This window comes from Vulpes lagopus, chromosome 9 (assembly GCF_018345385.1).
Source record: "Vulpes lagopus strain Blue_001 chromosome 9, ASM1834538v1, whole genome shotgun sequence".
NCBI classification, from domain to species: Eukaryota; Metazoa; Chordata; class Mammalia; order Carnivora; family Canidae; genus Vulpes; species Vulpes lagopus.
The window spans coordinates 36,901,994-36,924,720 of NC_054832.1; the positions used below are offsets into that span (position 1 = coordinate 36,901,994).

The 22,727-nt window shown below is 32.4% G+C and overlaps 1 protein-coding gene across 11 annotated transcripts in view; it reads right to left on the bottom strand.

Moving 5' to 3' along the window:
- VPS13B (vacuolar protein sorting 13 homolog B) overlaps positions 1-22,727 on the bottom strand; it is a 739,627-nt gene that overhangs the window by 299,927 nt on the left and 416,973 nt on the right. For all 11 annotated transcript variants that reach the window (XR_005989852.1, XM_041768645.1, XM_041768640.1 and 8 more), the window contains one exon: positions 18,618-18,729. Coding sequence is in view for 10 of the 11 variants with exons in the window: in XM_041768645.1 (XP_041624579.1) it covers positions 18,618-18,729 (112 nt within the window). In the remaining variant the exon portion in view is untranslated. The remainder of the gene's footprint in view (positions 1-18,617; positions 18,730-22,727) is intronic.

Sequence of the window (22,727 nt, forward strand, 5' to 3'; positions counted from 1 at the left end):
AGTATTTTATCCATGAACTAGGAATTAATAAAGCTTAAAATAAATCACTACCTATTTTATTCAGGAAGTGAAACACTATCATGTCATTCTTAAAATGAAAGTATTTTTTCTTCCTTTGGAAAATAACATAAAAATCCTTTCCTCTATTTTATTCTCTCAAGCATAAAGATATTTTTATTTACTTTGGGCATCAATGTTCTAACATGGCAAGAAATCTAAAAATATAGAGATAATAAATGTGATAGGCTTATTCTTAATAGTATACAAAGAGTTAAGTATGCCATAATAAGACAATGTTGACTTTAGTCAGCAAAATATGAACTATTTAACCAAAATATTTGTTATACTATTTATTCTGCTAATAAATTTTATATAAGCTTTAAATGATACCAGGGAACAGTAATCTTTTATAATTATAAAATCAGATAAGTAGTATTAATATACAGTATAGTTTCTAAGTACATTACCCTTGGACATTTTCCAAGCTATAATTAAAACAGAAAAGAAAAAGGGAGAGTTAGGCAACATATAAACAACCTAACAATGTAAATTTAGCAGTTTTTATAAACAATGACGACAAAAAATATTTAACCTTCAGTATTTATGCTTCTATACTGTGACATTTTAAGAAAATAACCTTGAAATAGACAATGCTGAACGACAGCATAGCTCAAAACTGAGACTTGAGACTACAGTTAAACCAGAGAACAATTATGTAGTTTTTAGATATTGGTTACAAAATAAGTATCAAGACAAAAAAGTTTTTCTCTTTCAAACGGAGTAAAAAAGAAACTGATTTAGAGGAGATGACATTTTATTTTACCAAATAAGTCTTTAAATGCAAAAACTTATTTCTGAAAAAGACATGGTCCAAAGTGATGGAAGAGATACAAAATATTTTACCAATAAAATTAAGACATAAAAGTGTGGAAAAAAGATTTTTTTTTCACACCTTAGCATGTGTGCTGAGGCAAAAGCATCCAAAATAAAATTTATGAACTGAGAAATAATGAGGTTGAACAGCTGTTAAAGAGATGCTACAGAGTGACTCCCAATTTAACTGGTAATGATTTTCAAATCTCTTCCTTCTGCGAATACCATAAAGTACTCCTTAAAAATATAACTGTTTATAGAAAGGAAGATGTGTTTTCTGCTTTAAGGTACCAAAAAAGAAGAAACAGAAGATTCCTTCACTAAGAGTGGCTGCTTCCACTGAGAGGGCAATATTAAAGTAGCTTATAAGCAACTTTCCTATCACCAGTTTCTCTAACAATTATGTACATTTACTCATTATATCAGTTTTATTACTTTAAAATCAAGAATTTTCAAACATTAACATGCTTTTAAATTATATATGCTGTATATCTCTATCTTAACACATTTGGAAAGAATGTGCAGAAACTAATTGCACCTTTTTTATAAGGCCAATAATTGTTCATTAATTATTGAAAGGTCTTAGTTATTAAAAAATTTTTAAATAAAAATTTGTAAAATTGTTTTTTTTACTTTGTACACTATTATGCTGACAAAATAAGCATGATTATTTTGATCCTAAATATTAACATCATAAGCCATGATCTGAAACTGATTTAAACTATGGTGCCAATAACTTTAATCTATAAAACTAGTGAATTATTTTCTTACAAGATGAAATGAATACAGATGCTACATTAATATACTTCATATGTAAAAATTCAATGAGTTCTTTTAAATTTTAAATGTACCACATATTTCTTTACCTAGAAAAATTGTTTAAAAAATCTATTAGTAGGGACGCTTGAGTAGCTCAGCAGTTGAGGCCTGCCTTCAGACCAGGGCGTGATCCTGGAGTCCTGGGATGGAGTCCTGCATTGGGTTCCCTGCATGGAGCCTGCTCCTTTCTCTACCTATGTCTCTGCCTCTCTCGCTGTGTCTCTCATGAATAAATAAATAAAATCTTAAAAAAATCAATTAGTATATTTTAAGCATAATTATAAAGATGACTAAATTATGTTCCACAAAAGTGAAGATTGTGACAATTTTTATTACATTTTTTAGATGCAATATACGTATTCCTACATCTAGCAAACAGCTGGTAAATGGTAAGCATTCACAAATAGTTTTGAAGAAATGAGTAAATGATATAGTAAAACTGATTATGTAAGAAAGACATCTTAGTATTTCAGTATTACAGAAAAAACTTGTTTGGCAGCTAGTACATGCCTATCATCTTAGTAAAATTAATGTAATCCTCAACACACACACACACACACCTGGAATAGAATATGTATTTCCTTAGAACCACCACTGTTGAGTGTTGAATAACTAATGATGGGTGATCTAATGATATTATACTGAGTGTAAAAAGATCCAAAAAAAGCAAATATAAATGCCTCAAAAAATATAAATATGAAAGAATAAAGAACATATTTTCATATATTTTACACTTAGGAGACAAAAAAATCCCCCAAATTTAAAACATTATCTGAAGACCTGAAGATATAATAGATATAAAACATTTTTTTCTACTTTTTAAAGCTACAATTAGAGGATCTGGTCTAAAAAAATCTAGAAAATATACAAAAATAAAGACAAGGAAAACAACTTCTCATAGACTAATGATCATAGGTAACTATTTTTGACAACCTGGTGTGTTACAATCTAGGCTATTTACCATTAACTCACAAACATGTATGTAGGTAAGATCATACTATACATGCAGTTTTTAAAACCCTTATGTTCACTTACCATATACCTAAATTATGTTTCATGCTAGTAAATAGGCACACATACTGTCCTTTGTGATGATGGTTGTTTAGAATTTCACGCATGGATATATCATTAATATATATTTATTTTTTTATATCATTAATATATTAACATATCCTCTACAGCTCAGCATTTAGATTGTTATCAAATCTTTGCCAAAGATATTATCAGCCACTGTTCCTCATTTATGAAAAAAAAAAAAAAAAAGACAGCCTAAAACTACAGTGGTTTAACACATCACTGCTTTAGAAAATATGATCCTAGAAGAGTAAAGAACACCTGTAATAGTCAATTTTGTTTCATTAAAGATATATAATATTGCTGATAGCAATTTTGTCAATACTTATTCTTACTGTCTGAAAGATACACACACCCACGAAAACTACATCCTAAAGCTAGTTTCCTTCTTGAACTTTATATGTCCATAGGAGACTGTGAGAAGAAAATGCTGATTTAAAAACCAGGTACAATGCAAAGTGAGGAATCATAGAGATGTATCCATAGTGATGTTAGTACTGGCAGTCTTCAATACTGACTCATCTCTTCCATGGGAATCAGTCCCTAGGAGGATTATCCAATTATGAAAAATAAATATTTTAATGAAAATGAGAGGTGGTTATTTAAAAGAAAACAGTATCCTTAATTATAATAATGCTGCTAGGTATAGTTAATGACCCTATACATTAAGGAATGTAGAACTTTAATGACCTGGACCACACCAGGGTCACAATTGGTAGCAGAACATTGATCAACATATAAAAGCCACTGAACACATGAAAGGAATTACAGTACATCACACATCAAACATTTTGGCCTGATGCTTCCTTCCTCTAATCCTACTGGCAGGAAATGCTCTACATATCCCTTTGAGGTGACCAGACACATTTAAAAGTAGTCCCTACTTAAAAAAGCTCTTTGGAGACTGCAGTTTTATCCAAAGAGGAAAGCACCTTCTGCTCAGCACTGCTGCGCTCCATTTGTCCTTGCAGCATGGCAAGGGAGCTCCACTGATGAGGTACTGTAACTGCATCATGCTATTTCTTCTTTGTGGGGTTAAAAAAGAAAACAAACCTAAAAAAAAATGTTTTCACATGTTTACAATGTAATCTCAGACAAATTCATTAATAAATATTACTGATTTAATGATTTTATTTTGAAAGATGTAAATAAAGTGAAATATTATGTAAGTAAACATGTTTTGACCTACATCATCTTGTACGTTAACTTTTCATTAGAATATATTTATGGTGCTAAGAATAAATTTAAAAATTTTCTTTTTAATATGCCCATATTTAACATGGAAACTGAACAAATGAATTTGGCATACTATGTAGAATGAAGGCTGCTAAATTTCTAAGGTGAACACTTTGCAATAAATTAAGTTGGAAAAATACAGTGAGATTCAGATGAAAGGATAATTTGCCCCAAGAGATATCTGTTTTGGTATTAACTAAGATTTTTAAAAAAACACTTGACTTCATTGTTTTATTCTACAGTATAAATGTGTTTTCAGTATAATTTGATACTGTTTAAGAGAATGAATTAAGGAATTACTGTATATTTCATTACTATTACTTTGTCACCACACTGAAACAATGGCATTGCAATTCTTTAATTCTATGCATATTATTGTTTCCTAGTTATTGCATAATTCTTCAAGTTTTGTGGTACTATACCTCAGTTTTATCAGGTGTTCTTTAAAATCACCTGGAAATACTGAGGTTGTGTTTCACTGAACATGAGCTTCATGACTTCTATTCAGAACCTAAATGAATGGGAATGTGTTTAATGCCAAAGACCTGCTGTCCACAGTGTGTTTGATAAGCTGACATGGGACAGGGATTCTTTTCACTGTTGTGTCAGTTTATCAAACCCATACCTGGATGACACTCAATTCAGCTAGAGGACAATGGAGTCCTGGAATACAAAGTGACATTTCCTTTTGAGAAGCTATAAACTCTATGATGTACAAAAGTCATATTATGTATATAAGTTATACTAAATAACTGTAGCAATAAATAAAATCCATAGAAATTGTTTAAAAGCTTCCCTTTTAACCATAGCTATTAAAGTGTATCCTAGGAATCTACCTAATAAATATAAAGATGTTTATTAATAAAAACTTTTAATCTTCATTTATGGAGTCTTTATGTTTTCCTTACATTCATTAATGATTCATATGGAAACTATCAGAGTGAATGAATATGCAATTTGATATTAAGGATGACCAACTGAAATTAAAAGTTGTACTTTAATTCTAGTCAAAGTCATTTTTTTTCAATTGTATGATTTGATATTAGGTCAGAAACTATGTTGATTTACACATAAGCTTTGGAGAAAAAGTTTTCACAACTTAAAATCCATTTTAACATTTAGTTATGTCAAAAATAATCTATGATTACAGAGGTCCAAATAATGATTATCTTTGGAGTGGAGGGGACTGGGTGGGATGGGAATGAGGAAAAGTTTCTGGAGTGTTGGGTGGTGTTACCATGGCTATATACATATGTAAAAGTTCATTAAGCTTATACAAATAATTAATGCACTCCCCTGTAACTCAAGATAAAATAAAGATATGAAAACATTACAAGACAGAATAAAATTAGCTATTTTCTAATTTGTGTCTATTTTGGGATCACATTTGTATTTTTTATTACCTTTATCAATGTGGAATAATTTGCAGGTATCTAGTTTTCACTCAAAGCTCAATGTTAAAAATGATGGGCAAGAAAAGTATTTCAGATTGAGAAAATATCTGTCTTCAGACAGAGGGCACAGTTCTTCAGAAGATAAGAATTTCTAGCACACAAAATAGGTGCAATTGGACTGTTTACTTTGGGACAATGATCTCAGTGAATATAGACTAATATAAGAAATTAAGATAATTTTTAAAAGCATACATGTACAATTTTCCATGATGATAAGCTCATCCTTGAAAGGATGTAAATCTCATCTATGAACTTCTATTGATGATATGTTTCAATTAGCAATTACTTGAGCCTATATATATATATATTGTTGAAATATACACATACAACAAGAATAAAACATTGAGTTAATCTCAACCATGAATTTCATTGGTTACATCAAATTAATGCTATTTCATATTGGTAACATTAACCTTCTGAGAAATCAGAATAACCATTAGAAGATTAAAAGAGTACAAAAAGACATTGCCAAGGTTTTAGAGTAGGTGAAATAATTCTGTTGCAGGCAAATGTCTACATCTTGGATTGCATCAAGGTCTATTTATTTAAAATCTTTTTTTTTTTAAGATTTCATTTATTTACTCATGAGACACACAGAAAGAGAGAGGCAGAGACACAGGCAGAGAGAGAAGCAAGTTCCACACAAAGAGCTCGATGTGGGACTTGATCCCGGGACTCTAGGATCATGCCCTGGACCAAAGGCAGGTGCTCAACCACTGAGTCACACCCAGGTATCCCTACTTATTTAAAATCTTAATTAAACTGTCTTGTCACACCCAGGTATCCCTACTTATTTAAAATCTTAAATACTTGATTCTTGAATTTTAGTAAACTATGATTTAAAAAATATTTATGTGATTGTACACTAAAGTCAATAAAAAATTAAGACATTTTTACAGTAGTTAAAAAAAATTCTGCTTTAACAAGCTTCTGGTAAAGCTTCCATTTAGAAAATGCATTTCTTTGTGTGTGTTGACATTTACGCTACCAAAATTTAGTCATAAAATGAATTTTTGTAATGAAAGTTAAGTTTTCTCATCAACTATACAAGAACAAAGCATGTTTTCACACTCTTAACTGCGATTGGTAGTAGCGCATCAGGCTCACAGTGAAAAATGGACAGCAACCACTAATACAAAAGTCCATAAGAAAGCAATAAATAGAAAATAATTTCTGTATATAAGGCTGGAGGAGTACTACTAATGCAACTCTTCAAAGAGTGAAAATGAATCAGCTCCCCCAACTTTTATAATTCTTTAAAAGTAAAATTCCAAAAATGAAACTGCCACAGATAGGATAGACCTATCAACAACCTCATTTATGAAAGATGTCTTTACAAAGTTAGCTGAAATTACCAGGAAGGTTTCATATAATGCTTGTAGACAATTTTTAAGAGAATTAAATTCTCTATGGAGAAAACCTGAAACCCAATACTAGATCCAAGTCTATTAAGTACTGAATGCACCAAAAAGGATTAACAAATGTCTGCAAAGAAGAAATGGGTGAAAAATTTACCAACTGACAAAGTTTTTAAAAAGCTATGGGATAAATTAGTCACAGATAAAATCCCAGAAGGGACATCAGAAGACCCACAAATATTTATGGCATGAACCAAAAGCTGTATGCAGAAGTTCACAAATGTAAAATTATAAGAATAATATAGTTCTCTTAAGTACAAGATGAACATTAAGAAAGTTTGTAATTAAAAATACTACAAAAGAAAAAATCTGTTTGAATAATTTAAAATACTTTTAACAAAATGTTTTGGAAAAAAGTATGAGGTAAATTCTATTGTTATAAAAATATACTTACTCAACTTGATATAATTTTGGCATATGAAAAATACATGTGAACAAATAGCACATAGTTATTTTATTTTATTTTATTTATTTTTTTGTACATAGTTATTTTAAAATAAGAAAAGCAATAGTTTCTTCTACACAATTCAGAGAAAAGTTATTACTTGTGTGAATATTCTGGAAGAAGAGAAACACAACAAAGAAAAACAAGTTTCAATTTTTTTCCATCTCTTTCATAATTCTGAGACATAACTAGGGAAATAATTAAATTATACTAACATAAAGAGAATGATTCATGTTTTAAAATGATTTAAAATATCTTATGAAATAAAAATTACATAAATAGAGCTTATTAATCAGCAAATCTACATTAATACTCAAAATATCTGGTCATGACTCATTTTGGAGCTAACAGATGTACTAGAAAGCTCGATAACAATAAAAATTATTAGATTGGCATGTTAAAGGGGAGTCATTTTCTGTAGATTCAATGTAGTATGAAGTAGATAGAGCCTAATGAAAATTATTTTAAAATAGATTAAATCATCTAACATAGATTGTATGTTCAGGTACTCCCAGAGACCAAAGAACTCAAACTCTAGTGTTATATGAGTTTTCATTGTAAATTATAGTTCTAATGTCTGTAACATTTTTTTTCTAATATTTATAATATTAAGTATATCCTAGAATGGAATATTTTAGGGAACCTAAGGAAAATGCACTAAAACTGTTGCCTATTAGTTTATGCAATTTACTCGCTGTTAACAAGAATGTTGTCAGAAGGAAAAAACACCTAAGATATAAACAGTGACAAAATTTAATGAAATGTGAATGCAAAACTTCAAAAAAAATTAAGATCATACCTAGAGTCATACTCTGGTTAAGTTAAACTGTAATCAACTGTAAATTAAATCGAAGCTAGTGTCTTACAAAAAAACTCAGTTATGCAGCAAAATGCAGTGGCAAAGAGCATGGGCAATGAGATCAAGTTCTAACATTTTATGTGTGACCCAGGAGTAATTAATTACTTCATGGTGGGTCAGGCATGGGTATAGAAGGCCAAAGAAAGAAGACATTCTAATAAAATGATTATGGAAGTTTTCAAAAAAGATAAGGATTTAAGTGAGACATTAAAAGACAGAAAGGATTTGGGGGAATTTTTTTGTATTAACAATGTTGAACACCAAATAAGATTTTTAAAGTATCAGTCACAGTATGTTCTACAAAAGCTATCACACAAAGCTTTCTGATAATGGAGAACATTTTGTTGGTTAGAGACAAAAAGGCAGTCTTTTTTTTTTTTTTAAGATTTATTTATTCATGAGAGGCACATAGAGAGAGAGAGAGAGAGACTGAGAGAGAGAGAGAGAGAGAATGTCTCTACTTAAATAATAGGGTCTGTGTAATGTCCTGCAGTTTGAATTTGTTTTAACGCAATAATATATTGTGGGTATCCTTCAGTGTCATCATATTTAGAAATGCTTGCCTGTTTTTGAACTGTTTTAGATGTAGATCAAAGTACTATTTAAAAACTACTTTTTGGCAGCCCGGGTGGCTCAGCGGTTTAGCACCGCCTTCAGCCCAGGGCGTGACCACGTTGGGCTCCCTCCATGGAGCCTGCTTCTCCCTCTGCCTGCGTCTCTGCCTCTCTCTCTCTCTCTCTCTCTTACACACAGAAATGGTCTAAAAAAGTGTCAGCTTAACTATTAACAGAATAAGGAAGTGGTCAGCAATCAGAATAAGCACCAGAACTCTCTTTTCTATGCACATAATTCAGTATTATTTAACTAAAAGAATGAACACTAGTGCACTTTTATTTTAAAAACCTTAAGATAGGTTTAAAGGTATCATTCTAATAATTTGTGTTATTTTTAAAAATCTTATTTTAACTTTTCATATTTTAATTTGATAACAAGATTACTGAATAATGATAAACTAAATTGTAAACCATTTTTAAATTTGGAATATAAAAAGAAAATACACCATTAAAATGTCCTGAAAAAGTAATATATTTACTTAGACTCATGAATAACTGTTAATCTTTCTATCCTTACTTCTACTTTAAAAAAAAAAATCATTGAATGGAAATGAAGAATACTTTTCTCTATTCCTTACTGTGAAAACTACAAATCTGGATGGAACTTCTGGAATTCTTCTTTCCTCATATAATAATTTTCAGAAGATGTAAGACATGATGCTGTAAGGACACTGACAGTAAAAATGAGACCATGAAAAAGTTTAGGGTACAAGTTCATAGCTTCTGATTTTCCTTATTTCATTAATCAAGGCACTGTGGGAGGTGTTGTAGACAGTGTGAATTATTATGCTATTGAATCTATCAGAGCTTCATAACGTAGTTTCATTTACTCAAATGATGTGGTTGAGGTCTTGAATTCAATGAAGAGAGGTACCATTAAGCTCTAGTCAAAAACATGTATCATCGGTGTCAAGCACATTGTAGGCACTCAGATTTCTGAATAACGGAGATAATCAATGAATATTTAATAAATGAACTAATGCATGCATGCATACATACATGCATTGTGACAGCATGAGTGTCTCAACAATCGATACTGTTCTAATGACTGATATAGAGCTATTTATTTTTCTTATTTAAAAAAATTACTTAAAAATTATTTAAAAACAATGAAAATCAAGTCAAAGTACTTATAGACTAAATTTGGGATCACAATCAATCAAATTTTTAAAAAAGTCTTGGAGATAAAAAAGTAATGTAAATACAATTTAATTTTACTATAACAATTATTCTATAGAATGGTGTAAGGTCTTGATTGATAAGTATTTCATTTCCAATAGAAATAATCATAAACACTACAGTTAATAAGCTGCAGATGATATACTAGCATTTGAAGAACGTTGAGTTTCTAAAAATATATGTAACCATTTAGATAAGAAAAGCGTAAACAATTTTATTATTATTAGTAATGTGCTTAAGTTGCAAACACATTTAAAACATTTTACTTCATCATAATCCTTATTTAAGCCTTTGAAGGAACACTTTTCATCACAGGTAATTTCTTTAAAAATCTGCCCTTATAACCTTTTATCCTTAAGTGTTTCTGTGCTGCTCTTTTAGCAAAGTCAAGAATCTCGACATCTCTCAGGGAATGACATGTAAGAGAGGAAAATCTAACTGGCCAGACTGTACATACGGCAGGGAAAAAATAGTTGAACACATTATAGCAGAATCTCAGAATGAGGTGAAAGGAAACTAGAAGATGATCTTGTCCAGGAATTAGCAGCTGGAAGATAGGGAGATCAGTAGGAAAGGAAGAAGTGGGTCAAGAGGGAAGAGGGTCAAAAGAGGAACTCATGACAAAATAGAGCCGGGTATGAAATTGAGTAAGTAACAAGTATATATGTTCTATTGTCTTCTAGTGGATCAGATCTTTGAGAGTAATAAATAATAAAGTGCAAATTCGTATAAAGTATTAGTAATTACATACAAGTTTTATTTTACATTTTCTGAATCATAGATTCCAAAATTAACAACTACTATCAACTGCAATTCTGTAAAAATTTTGAACTTAAAAAAGACTTCACTAAAAAAAAAAAAAAAAAAAAGACTCCACTGAGGGGGTTCTTGCTAGGGAGCAGGCAAGTGTGGAGATGGAGGATACTTACTTGCTGTCATAGAGCTTTTCACAATATTTGAATTTTTGGCATTAAAAATTGTTAGCATTTATTAAAATATATTTTTAAAAAATCTTTGAAAGACTTGGAAACCATTAATCTAATCTGATAAACAAGGTATGGCCCTTGAAGCAGCACATCGGCATCACCCAGTATTAGTGTCCTCCTTTATCACTTGGGAGCTTGGTGGAAATGTGGAATTTAAGGCCCCATTCCAGACCTCCCAAGTCAAAACCTGCATTTGAACACATCCCCAGGTGATTTGTATGCACATTAACCCCTCTAAGCCTTTTACATGGCTGATCAAGCTTCCATGATATCAGCAGTGGGGAGGCTCAGTACCTTCTAAGATAATCAACATTTTAAAAACTAAATGCCTGATCTCCACCTGCCAAACCCCAAACTAAATCCTCCCCCAGTTTTCCTTCCCTCAGTTAATTTCATCCTTCCAGTTGCTTAGGCCATACAACTGAATTATCCTTAGCTCCTTCATCAAAAATCCTATGTGTAATCAACCTGCAGTTTCTCCTTGCTCTACCTCTAACCTATCTCCAGAATCTGACCAGTTCTCATCACCTCCATAGCCACTACCATCAGCCAAACCACCATCATTGCCTGCCAACATTAGTGCAACAGTCACAAACCCTTGCATTTCCCTGCCTGCAGTCTATTCTTCATATGTTGCTTTGGATTATCTGCTTAAATGTAAGTTGGATCCTGCCATTCCTCCAGCTAACCCCCTGAGGGCTTCTTATCTGATGAAAAAATCAACCCCTCAAAAATCAGAAAGGTTTCATATCCCATATTCAGTCAATACAAATAACAGAAATAATCTTTAACATGACTCCATTAGGGATCAATATCAAACTCTCAGTTGTTCTTTGGCACTGTGACTCTCTTTACTTTAAAGGCATATTTCACCTCTTTTCAAATGTACATTTTTAGTCCCTGCTGGTGATGCCTTCATTTCTTTTTGCAAGTAGGTATCTGGTAAACAACAAAACCATTACTAAAAATTTTATATGTGTGGATGACTTTCCCCCATAACCACATCACACTCAAAATCATAGCCAAACTCTTCACAATGGCCTAGAGGCTCCTCCAAGTCTCTTACTGTAGGCTACCACACTGCCTCAAGTAGATATTGCTTCAGATGTCACTGGCTTTTGCACCCTCCTGCTATAGGATTATTGTGCTATCTCAGTGAGGTATCCTCTCTTAGGCTATGATGTCTATCTCTGACCCCTATTTCCTATCTTCTTCCCATGTTTTATAATATATGAAAACATTCATTCATTAATTTGTAACTGTTTCTCTCTCCCCCATTAAAATTTCATGAGAACAGGGATTTTTCTTTGTCTTGACATATACCCAATACCTAGAAAAGTGCCTAATGCACAGTAAGCTCATAAAAAACAATAATGAACAATGAACAAATAGCCCCACTTATTCTTAGACTTATATAACTAAAAGATCTTCATTCTATTGAGCTGCCATTAGTGTCACTGTGATATCCACTAATTTAATATTGATCTGTTCTCAGCTTCAGGATGAAGAAAACTATTCACTGTGACATATGATAGGCCAAGTATTTAAAGGAATGGTCCTGGGCAGCCCAGGTGGCTCAGCGGCTTAGCGCCGCCTTCAGTCCAGGATGTGATCCTGGAGACCCAGGATGGAGGCCCGCATCCGGCTCCCTGAATGGAGCCTGCTTCTCCCTCTGTCTCTGTCTCTCTGTGTGTCTCTCATGAGTAAATAAATAAAATATTTTAAAAAAATTAAGGAATGGTCCTATGTCCCTTAGTTTCTCATCTTTAAGTTTAGCAGCAGGGGCAGGGAGCAGAGGGAGAAGAATCCCAAGCAGGCTACGGACCCAGAATAGATCCTAATATCGGCCTCGATCTCATGACCCTGAGATCATGACCTGAGCCAAAATCAAGAGTTAGGTGCTTAACTGAGTCACCCTGGTGCCTATATATATATATATATATATAAAATATTCAACCTTATTAAAGATAAAAGCATCTCCTCTCTCCCAAGTACTGTCTTAGGCCTTGAAAGCTGTATTGGGTGAGGTAGGTGTTGTATTCTCTCTCATTCTCCCTTAGCCTATCAAGGAGAGGAGTCTCTTTATCTTTGATTTTCAGGAATTTGACCATATTCTGTCTAGATGTAGTTTTCCTTACACTTGTTTTGTTTATATTGAGGATAGGGTACTGGGTTCCTAGGGTCTACTGGTTAATGAATACTCTTAATTTTAGAAAAGTCTCAAGAGTTATCCCTTTAAGTTATGCCTTTTGTTCCATTCTTTCTTCTACTTACACATACATTAGACCATTTGACAATGACCTACATGTTTTTCAGTTTGTTCTCTTTCTTCTTCCTTTCTTTTCTTTTCCTCTTTCCTCTTCTCTGTGTTTCAGTTTGGGTAGTTTCTATTTAGCTATGTCTAAGTTTACTAATCCTATCTTCTGCTTTGTCCATTTGCTGTTATAGCTATACAGTGAGTCCTTAATTTCAGATATTAATAGTTTTAGAATGTTAAATAGATGTCATTTCTATGAAATCTCCATCTTTTCAACATTTTTCTTTAAAATACTAGTAACAGTTAATTCAGATTCCTGTCTACTAATTTTAACATCTCAGTCATATGCAGGTCTTTTACTACTTGATAAATTTTCTCTTGGTAATGGGTCTATATTCTTTGCCTGTTTAATATCTTATAATTTTGGATTATATATTAGATATCATGTTTAAAAAGACTATAACAAGTTAATGCTATTTTCTCCCAGAGAAGGTACACTTTTTCCTGCCTGCCAGGAATAGTGGGTAAACAGGGAATAATTTCAATTCAATCATTAACTTAGCTAGGCAGGGGTTGGTTTGCAACTTTAGCTAAACTCAATGCACCTCTTGTTTCAAAGGTCCTAAGGCAAGACTTGTCCTGTATTCGTTGTAGGCCTCTCCCAACAGAATTACACTATTTGCTAAAAAATAATGCAAACCAAACTGTGAGTCCCTTATGTAAATAAAATTTTCCAGTAGCACATTGAAAAAAGTTTAAAAAGAAAAACTGGAAAATTGTTGTAATAATGTAAATAACTCTATATATCAAAAATATTATTATATAAAATAATATAAAGATTATTAGTGAGATATTTTATTTTCTTAATTCTTCAAAATCTTGTGTATATTTTATAGTTACAGAACATCTCAGTTTGGACTAACCACATTTCAAAAGCAGAAGAGCTACACATAGCTAGTGACTACCTTATTGAATAGTGCACCTCTAATAGGACTTTATCTAAGGAATGTGAAACTTTGAGAAACTCAATTTCTTCTTATCAGCTTCCTTTCCTCACCCAATACTCAAAAAAAGCACTGTGGATGCCTCTGAGTTTGGGGTTACTCCAGACTTTTAACATGTCACTCTAGACCGTATGTCCAATTAAATGTCCCTTGGTTTCCTCCTTCCCACAACAAAAATCCTTCTGCCACCGTCAGATAAGGCAAATAATTTCAAAGGTAAAAAGAGCATCCAGTCTCTATGCACCTAGGAAAGGTATTTCTCTCCCAGGAATTTAATTCCTCTGGATCTCTTTATGATATCAATCTTTGATTTAGATAAATCAGCTTTACTGTGATATAATTTGCATTCCATAAAATAAATCTTTTTGAGGTGTATGATTCAGTTTTTTGCATATTCTCATTATACTAACTATACCTCATTCATTTTTTTTGAAGTTGAATTTTTCAAAACAAGTTTTCTTAGAAAAGTAAAGGAGCATACAAATATTTGAATCCATAAAAAAAAGTATAGTATTTGTTATACGTAAAATCAAATATCAAAGTCCTGAGATCTGATAAGTCTAGACATGGTCTGGTCGTTCTTTTCCTTCAACGGTTCTTACAAGTACTCACTGTACAAATCACTGCACATCACTACTATCTACTTCCAGACAATTATTATGATCCCAAAGAGAAATTCTATCCCATTAGCAGTCACTCTTCTCTCCTGTCTTAACAACCACTCTTCTATATGGTCTTGAGGGATTTGTCTATTCTGGTCATTTCGTATAAAAAGGATCTATAATATGTGGATTTTTTTGTGTCTGGTTTCCTTCACTTTGCCTGTTTTCAAGATGGATCCATGTTATAACATATACTTTATTTCTCTCTATGGCAGACTAATATTCTCTTGTATGGGTATACCACATTTTGTTTAGCCACTCATCAGCTGATGACCTCTGGGTGTTTTTTTACTTTTGGCTTTTAGGTCTCCAATCCAGATTGGGTAATTTTTTGTATATGGTGTAAGGTAAACTTTGAAGTCCATTTGATTATCGGGTAGTATGAACACCATTTGTTCAAAAGACTATTCTTTACCATTGAATTATCTTGGCTTCTTTATTAAAAACCAATGGATAGTGAATGTGATGGTTTTATTTGTAGAATCTTAATTCTATTAATGGACTTATATATCTATCCTCATGCCAGTACTCCATCGTCTTGATTTCTATTGTTTTATCATACATTTTGAAATTAGGATGTGTGAGCCCTCCAACTTTGTTTTTCTTTTCTAATACTGTGTTAGCTATTCTGGGTCTCTCAAATTCCCATATGAATAATTTCCATATGAATTTTAGGATCAGCCTGTCAATTTCTGCAAAGAAATTAGCTAAAATTTTGATGTGGATTGTGCTGAATGCAAATTATTTGCAGGCGTACTGCCGTCTAACACTAGTGAGTCTTCTGATCTATGGAAATGGGATATAATTTCATGTATTTTAGATCTTTAATTTCTTTCAACCATGTTTTATAGTTTTCAGAGTATAAATTTTATACTTCTTTTGGTAAATTTATTCATAAGTATTTAATTCTTTTTGATGAGATTATAAATGGAATTATTTTCTTAATAATGATAACACTGCTTAGTGTTAATATGAGCTGATTTTTATATATTTTGTATCCGCAACCTTGCTGGACTAATTTGCCTAACAGTTTTTCAGTAGATTCCTTAGAATTTTCTATATACAAGATTAAGTTACCTGCAAAAAGAGTTTTATTTCTTCCTTAAAACCTGGATGACTTTTATTTCATTTTTCTTGCTTAACTGCCCTAGCTAGAACCTTTAGTTTAATGCTAAATAGATGCAGTGAGAGCAGATATTCTGATCTTAGGGGGGGAAGCATCCAGTTTTTCACCATCAACTATGTTAGTTATGGGTTTGTTTGTTTTTTATAGATGATGTTTATCAGGTTGAAGAAGTTAAAATAACCAAGACAGAACGACAAAACACACAGAGCAGATTAAAAGAAAGAGGAAGTAAAAAAAAAAAAAAAAAAAAAAAAAAAAAAAAAAAAAAAAAAAAAAAGAAAGAGGAAGTAAATCATATGGGAAGAGAGCAGGAGAATGCAATGATCTAACTGTATACTCAGGGAGAGGACTAAGTGATAGAGATACAAATTTAAAAATAACTCTGAAAGGAATTCATACAAAATTGATTCTGAAATGCTCAGCCATTAGTTAAGTATATGTTTTTTAGCAAAACGTGTAAAAATTCTGTGCATCTTGGTTTGCCAATTATAAAAAAATTGGGGCATTTATTCTATGAAGTACCTTTACTGTACTTTGTATAATTGGTACATATTTTTATATATTTTGCCATGAGTCAGGATGTGAGGCACTGAGGATCTAAAGAGGTAATATATATTTATTTATACTTAGTTTACTTTTTCACATTATATTTCCATGTTCTACAAAAATAATTCAGTAGTGAAACAGAAAATGAGATAAGGAAAGAAAGCGGAAAGTAACAAAAAGAAAGAAATATAGAAAAGGAGGTGGTAAAGAATAAAGATACATAAAGAGAAGGAAAGAATGAGAAGAAAACATGTATGAAGAAAACATGACAAGGAGAATGACTAAGAAAAACAGTTCAAGGACCATGGGAAGAGTGTAGTGACAAACAAACATAGGAAAGCCACATCTCCACAAAATGACTGCCAAGAAGCCAGCAAGTGGAGAGGGTAGAGGAAGAAAGTAAGTATCTTAGGGGTTCACTTTATTTATTTTTATTATTTTTTAAAGATTTTATTTACTTATTTGAGAGAGCGAGCGAGCACAGGCGTGGCGGGAGGGAATGGGGGGAACAGAGGGAGAGGGAGGAGAAGCAGACTCCTTGCTTAGCAAGGAGCCTGATGTGGTGCTTGATTCCAGGAGCCCAGGATCATGAGCTGAGCTGAAGGCAGATGCTTAACTAACTGAGCCACCCAGGTCCCCAGGGATTCATCTTATTGATGGTGATAGGATGTTTTAAGATAAGTCATATTTCTTTCACCAAAAGTAAAGCAGGACCCTCTTTGAGGACCACTTACTTCTGAAGTGGTAGACAAATGAGGTAGAAAAGACAAATATATCTGAAATAATTTTCAAATGTTGGAAAATTAAATTATTTTCACCCAGAAAGAATTCTACTGTAATCTTTTCTCTAGATCCTAAAGAGAGTAAAAAGGTATGATTTGTGGTCTTGTCTCTATTCATTACTTGACTAGAGACAACTATTCTTCTGGATCCTCACTTTCCTAATATATAAAAGAAGGCAGTGGGATTAGAAAATTCCTAAGGCTTCCTTCAGTTCTCACATCCCGAGACTCTACATAAACACATCCTGAGACGCTACATAAACTAGCAAAAACAAACAAACAAACAAACAAAACTTACTTAAAGGATGAATACTATCAACTACCAACAAAAATACAGGAAAGAGAACATGATATATAATTCAAAAGAAAAAATAATCAACTTTTCAAAAATAGAAAAATCAAATAATAGAAAAATTTGAGAAAATAAAATCCCTAGGACCCCTCTTAAAGTAAAAATAGCTGTCAGCCTCTAGGTGGTAAGTACATTACAAAAATCAGAATCTTTCCTAACAGTAACATTTATCAGAGAACAGTAGGAATTTATTTTTCAAAGAATGATACTACCTCATCTGAGAAGCAGACCAGCAGGATGCATAAGACACTAGTACATCTGTATTTCTGTGATTTTTCTCACTTGGTATTATTTGCAACTGTACTTTTATGTCTGGCAACAGTGCCAACTTCAGTACGAATGATGTATTATTTTTATCATGTTGATTACATATGTTCACTAGTTTAGTTGTCCATATATGCTTGGTGTGGTTTGCAAATACTCAGTGACAAAATCCAGAGCATGGCATTTTCACAGAAAGTGTTTACTGTGAAATTTCTCCTTAGAAGTTTGCTTTTCTTTACAGCTTTGATCCATATGGACATCCACAGTCCTACATTCTAAATAATGGCTTATAGTTAAATTAAGAAATTTGATTCAACATGACTACAGCAGGATATGGTAGCTCGAGAGAGAACCTCATTTTCTTATGTGATTAGAGATTTGGTCAAATTTAAAGTCTGCTAAAATTTTCCAAACTGCGCTTCTTCAGTTTTATGGTCACTTGGTACTTACATTCTGTTATTCATCAACACTTCACAGAAATACTTGATTTGTCTGAATGAATTTAAAAACCCACAACTGAAGGAAATCAGAAAAACCTGGTTTTAAATATCAAAAGATCCCGAATGAAAAGTATTTCTACAGGCCACACTAAGCAAGTTTTATTGATCAGTGTACTTCTTTGCAGGATGAAATTGTTGCAAGATTGAATGTAAGAAAATAAACTTACTGGTAAATGTCTTTCCTGAGGACAGATCTGCCAAGAGGATTGTCCGCTTGGGGAGCCATAGCAACAGAGCCAATCTTCAAAACCATGGTGTCTTCTTTTACTGCCTGATTAACTGTGACAAAAGAAATAGACTCATGAAGTATATAGTGGGTCTGTGTGTAACTTATTGTATAAGGAGAAATCTTTGAATAATGGATAGATACTCATTAAAATGAAAACCAACACATGAGGACAAGGAAAAAATTATGTTAAAAATAAAAATATTTGATGTGTTTTAAAACTATTTCCTTTATATCCCATTAAACAATTTTCTGTTACCCACAAATGGAAACTAGAAAAAAAACTCCACCCCAACATTAAAACACATGAACTAAATATATATAATGCTAAAGTAGTCATATTTATCAAATTTCATAATCTTAGACTACTATATTTTTCTCCCAAGTGACTGTCAGCTCTGGGATTTTTAATGCTGCATTGCTGTGTACAAATATATTACTGTTTACAAATATATTAAATATTACCACAAAGTCAGGAATAGATTCTCAAAGCCATTTAAATTTACATAATAGATAATAAATATAATATATACATACACATGCGCACACACAGTAACATCACTTTAAACTATAACATGTCAGCAGACCCGAAGGAAACACAATGGCTGTTTGTGAAGAAAGAAAAAGCCAAGGAATCATTTACTATACATGTACATTTCAACTTGTTTTCTAGGCATTTTTTAATTTTAGTAATTCTACTGTGAAATTGCTTGAGAAATAGTAATTTCACAGCTATGTAAAAGTTCTACCTCCTAATGGAATCTATCACTAAGGTAAGTAATCTCAAAAATAGTAAAAAGTTAAAATATATATATATATATTTATGATATATATATATAAATTCTGATCCTTTGTATGTACTGAGTAAAGGCCTATTTTAACATGTTCTTATCTTATAAAGTTCAACAATTTTTCTATAAATCACTGGCCAATTTAATGTCTCTTCTAAGAACTATTTGAAATGGATAGGGGGGGATCCCTGGGTGGCGCAGCGGTTTGGCGCCTGCCTTTGGCCCAGGGCGCGATCCTGGAGACCCGGGATCGAATCCCACATCGGGCTCCCGGTGCATGGAGCCTGCTTCTCCCTCTGCCTGTGTCTCTGCCTCTCTCTCTTTCTGTGACTATCATAAATAAATAAAAAATTTTAAAAAAATCTGAAATGGATAGGGGTTCTTCATGGCCTCATTAATTTATACTGAATTCTACTTCCTCTTCTTCAACAGATGATCTCAGTGTAGTAGCTGTTTAAAAACTGTTTAAATTTAAAAAAAAATGTTTAAAATTGCTAACAATATACAACTTTCTAGATTTTGAAGAAAACGCATACTAAAACTCATAATTTCTCTCAAGAAACTATCATCCACCACAAATGGAACAGAAAAGGTTCGGAATATCCTGAACAGAACATGCCTACAAAGGCATACAATCCATATTTCAGAATATCCTGAACAGAACATGCCTACAAAGGCATACAATCCATATTTCGCAAACTGTGGTGCCCAAAGAATGCAAAAGCTAAGAGATTATTTCCATCTGCTTCAGCAGTATACTCAATATGGTCTGATTTAGATTAGTCTACAAAAGAAAGTCAAAATTAAGAAAATCAGAAAACGTTAGAAGAAAGATACTGAGGAAAAGAAGGAACCAGAATAAGACGTACATAAAGGGAGTGGCAAAACAGCTGGGATGTGGGGGGTCAGAAGGACAGAAGGAGGAGGAAAAAAGAGATGAGTTACCATACTAAATATTAGTAAGTGGATGCTACAATAAAGATAGTACTTTTAAATATCCACAGCAAAAAAAAAAAGATCAAATAGAAATTACTTCTCATGCAGCTGTACTATTTTCACATGACTAGAGGTCTGGCTTGATTATAGGTCCTTATACTATGAACACTGTTTACATTTCACAGATCTTGCATTTTATGCCAAGCTTATCAAACAGTTCCATGTGGGTAAAACCTCTGATTAAGCAGCAGGCATCAATTAAATCAATAAATAGTAAGCCTGGAGAATGGACCATACCACAAAAGTGCAATTAGTGTACTTGCTAACTGTTCTTCCAGGCTACAGATACTACCCACCATATGAAAGTCTAAAATGTAATAGAAACACTGCAGTAAATGAGGTACATATGGAAGAAAAATGACGTACTTGGTGTTACATACAAAGCCTGATCCAAGAACAGAATTCTGTTTCTGTTAGAGCCAAAAGTGTTCTCACTAGATTATACTGACTATAAAGTTATAATAATAAAAAAGCACTTAATGCAGATAATTCACAATCTAACTAAAAATAACCAATTTTATTATAGAAAGTATTTAGCTTATCAAAATCTACCATTAAGATATAAGAAAAAATAATAAAAATATGTATATATACCAAAAAATGCCTTTATTCAATTTTTTACTTACCTTATAATTAGAAAAAAATGAGCTTCCCTTTCTTGGTTTATTTCACTTGCATTCAATAGTTGGACTATATGAGGAAATGTTCCCTCTAGATGCATTTTCAACATGAAAATGAATGCCTTCCTACTTTGCTTAAAAACTCAGACAAATTTTTTTGCCTCATGCAGAACTACTTACTCTAGAAGACTCATACTAGATCCAAAAAACAGTCCTCTATTCTGAAATAAATAGCTTAAACTGGAAGTCAGACACTTGTAGATTCAGGATCTTGATAATGATTATATACAATGCATACAATAGGGGATCCCTGGGTGGCGCAGCGGTTTGGCGCCTGCCTTTGGCCCAGGGCGCGATCCTGGAGACCCGGGATCGAATCCCACATCAGGCTCCCGGTGCATGGAGCCTGCTTCTCCCTCCGCCTGTGTCTCTGCCTCTCTCTCTCTCTCTGTGACTATCATAAATAAAAAAAAAAAAAAAAAAAAAAAAAAAAAAAAAAAAACAATGCATACAATATTCAATTTGAAAACCAGACTTTCCAATCGGAGAAGGACAAACAGTGTATGTTCTCATTCATTTGGGGAATATGAATAATAGTGAAAGGGAATATAAAGGAAGGGAAAAGAAATGTTGGGAAATATCAGGAAGGGAGACAGAACATAAAGACTCCTAACTCGGGGAAACGAACTAGGGGTGGTGGAAGGGGAGGAGGGCGGGTGTTGGAGGGGAATGGGTGACGGGCACTGAGGTGGACACTTGACGGGATGAGCACTGGGTGTTTTTCTGTATGTTGGTAAATTAAACACCAATAAAAGTTAATTAAAAAAAAAATTAAAAAAAAAAAAAAAAAAAAAGAAAACCAGACTTTCAAAATTATTTAAATAGAATGTTAAATATATTTTTCTTATTATTAACTGATTTTACACATGAACTATTAAAAAAAGCTTTTACATTTAATGTAATGTGAAATGTAAATCCAAAAAATTTTATCTTTTCTTGGGGCAAGAGAGTGTTATTGAAAATGAAAATGTTATGAACAAATCTGAAAGCATGAGCTTAAGTAAAAACCAAAAAGCTTTAAAGAACCAAATTTTCCTGGAATTATCAGATAACATTAGATTGCTGCTTATAATTTTCTTAACTTCAACAAGAAATAAAATGACACAGTAAAACATCTAAAGTCTTAAGAGTATTTGAACTTGTCACTGTGCAATGTTATACTTTTAGAAAGTCATAACTGTAGTGACAACCTTACACAAAGCTATCAATAAAAGGTTTTAGCAGTTACTGCCATATTTGCAATTGAAGACAGAAAGAAGGTTAAAAAAAGTGTAACTTTGTGAATGTCCTGTTTATTAGTGGGAAATATACTTGCATCTATTTTGCTGATTAACTCTGATCTCCAGGAACATACTGCTTGGAGATATCATTTATAACATAGCTTTGCTGAGAAGGATAGACTTAGCAGCATTAGCTATGCTATCACACTTATTAAAACATATTTATACATATACTTCAATCTGATACAAATATTATTCAAGTAACACCTTTCTGGAGTAAAATGAATATGCTCTTGACTGTTACTAGATTTTACTGGAGTCATGTTAAGTAATCATATTTATTTCTAATGTAATTGCTGCTTCA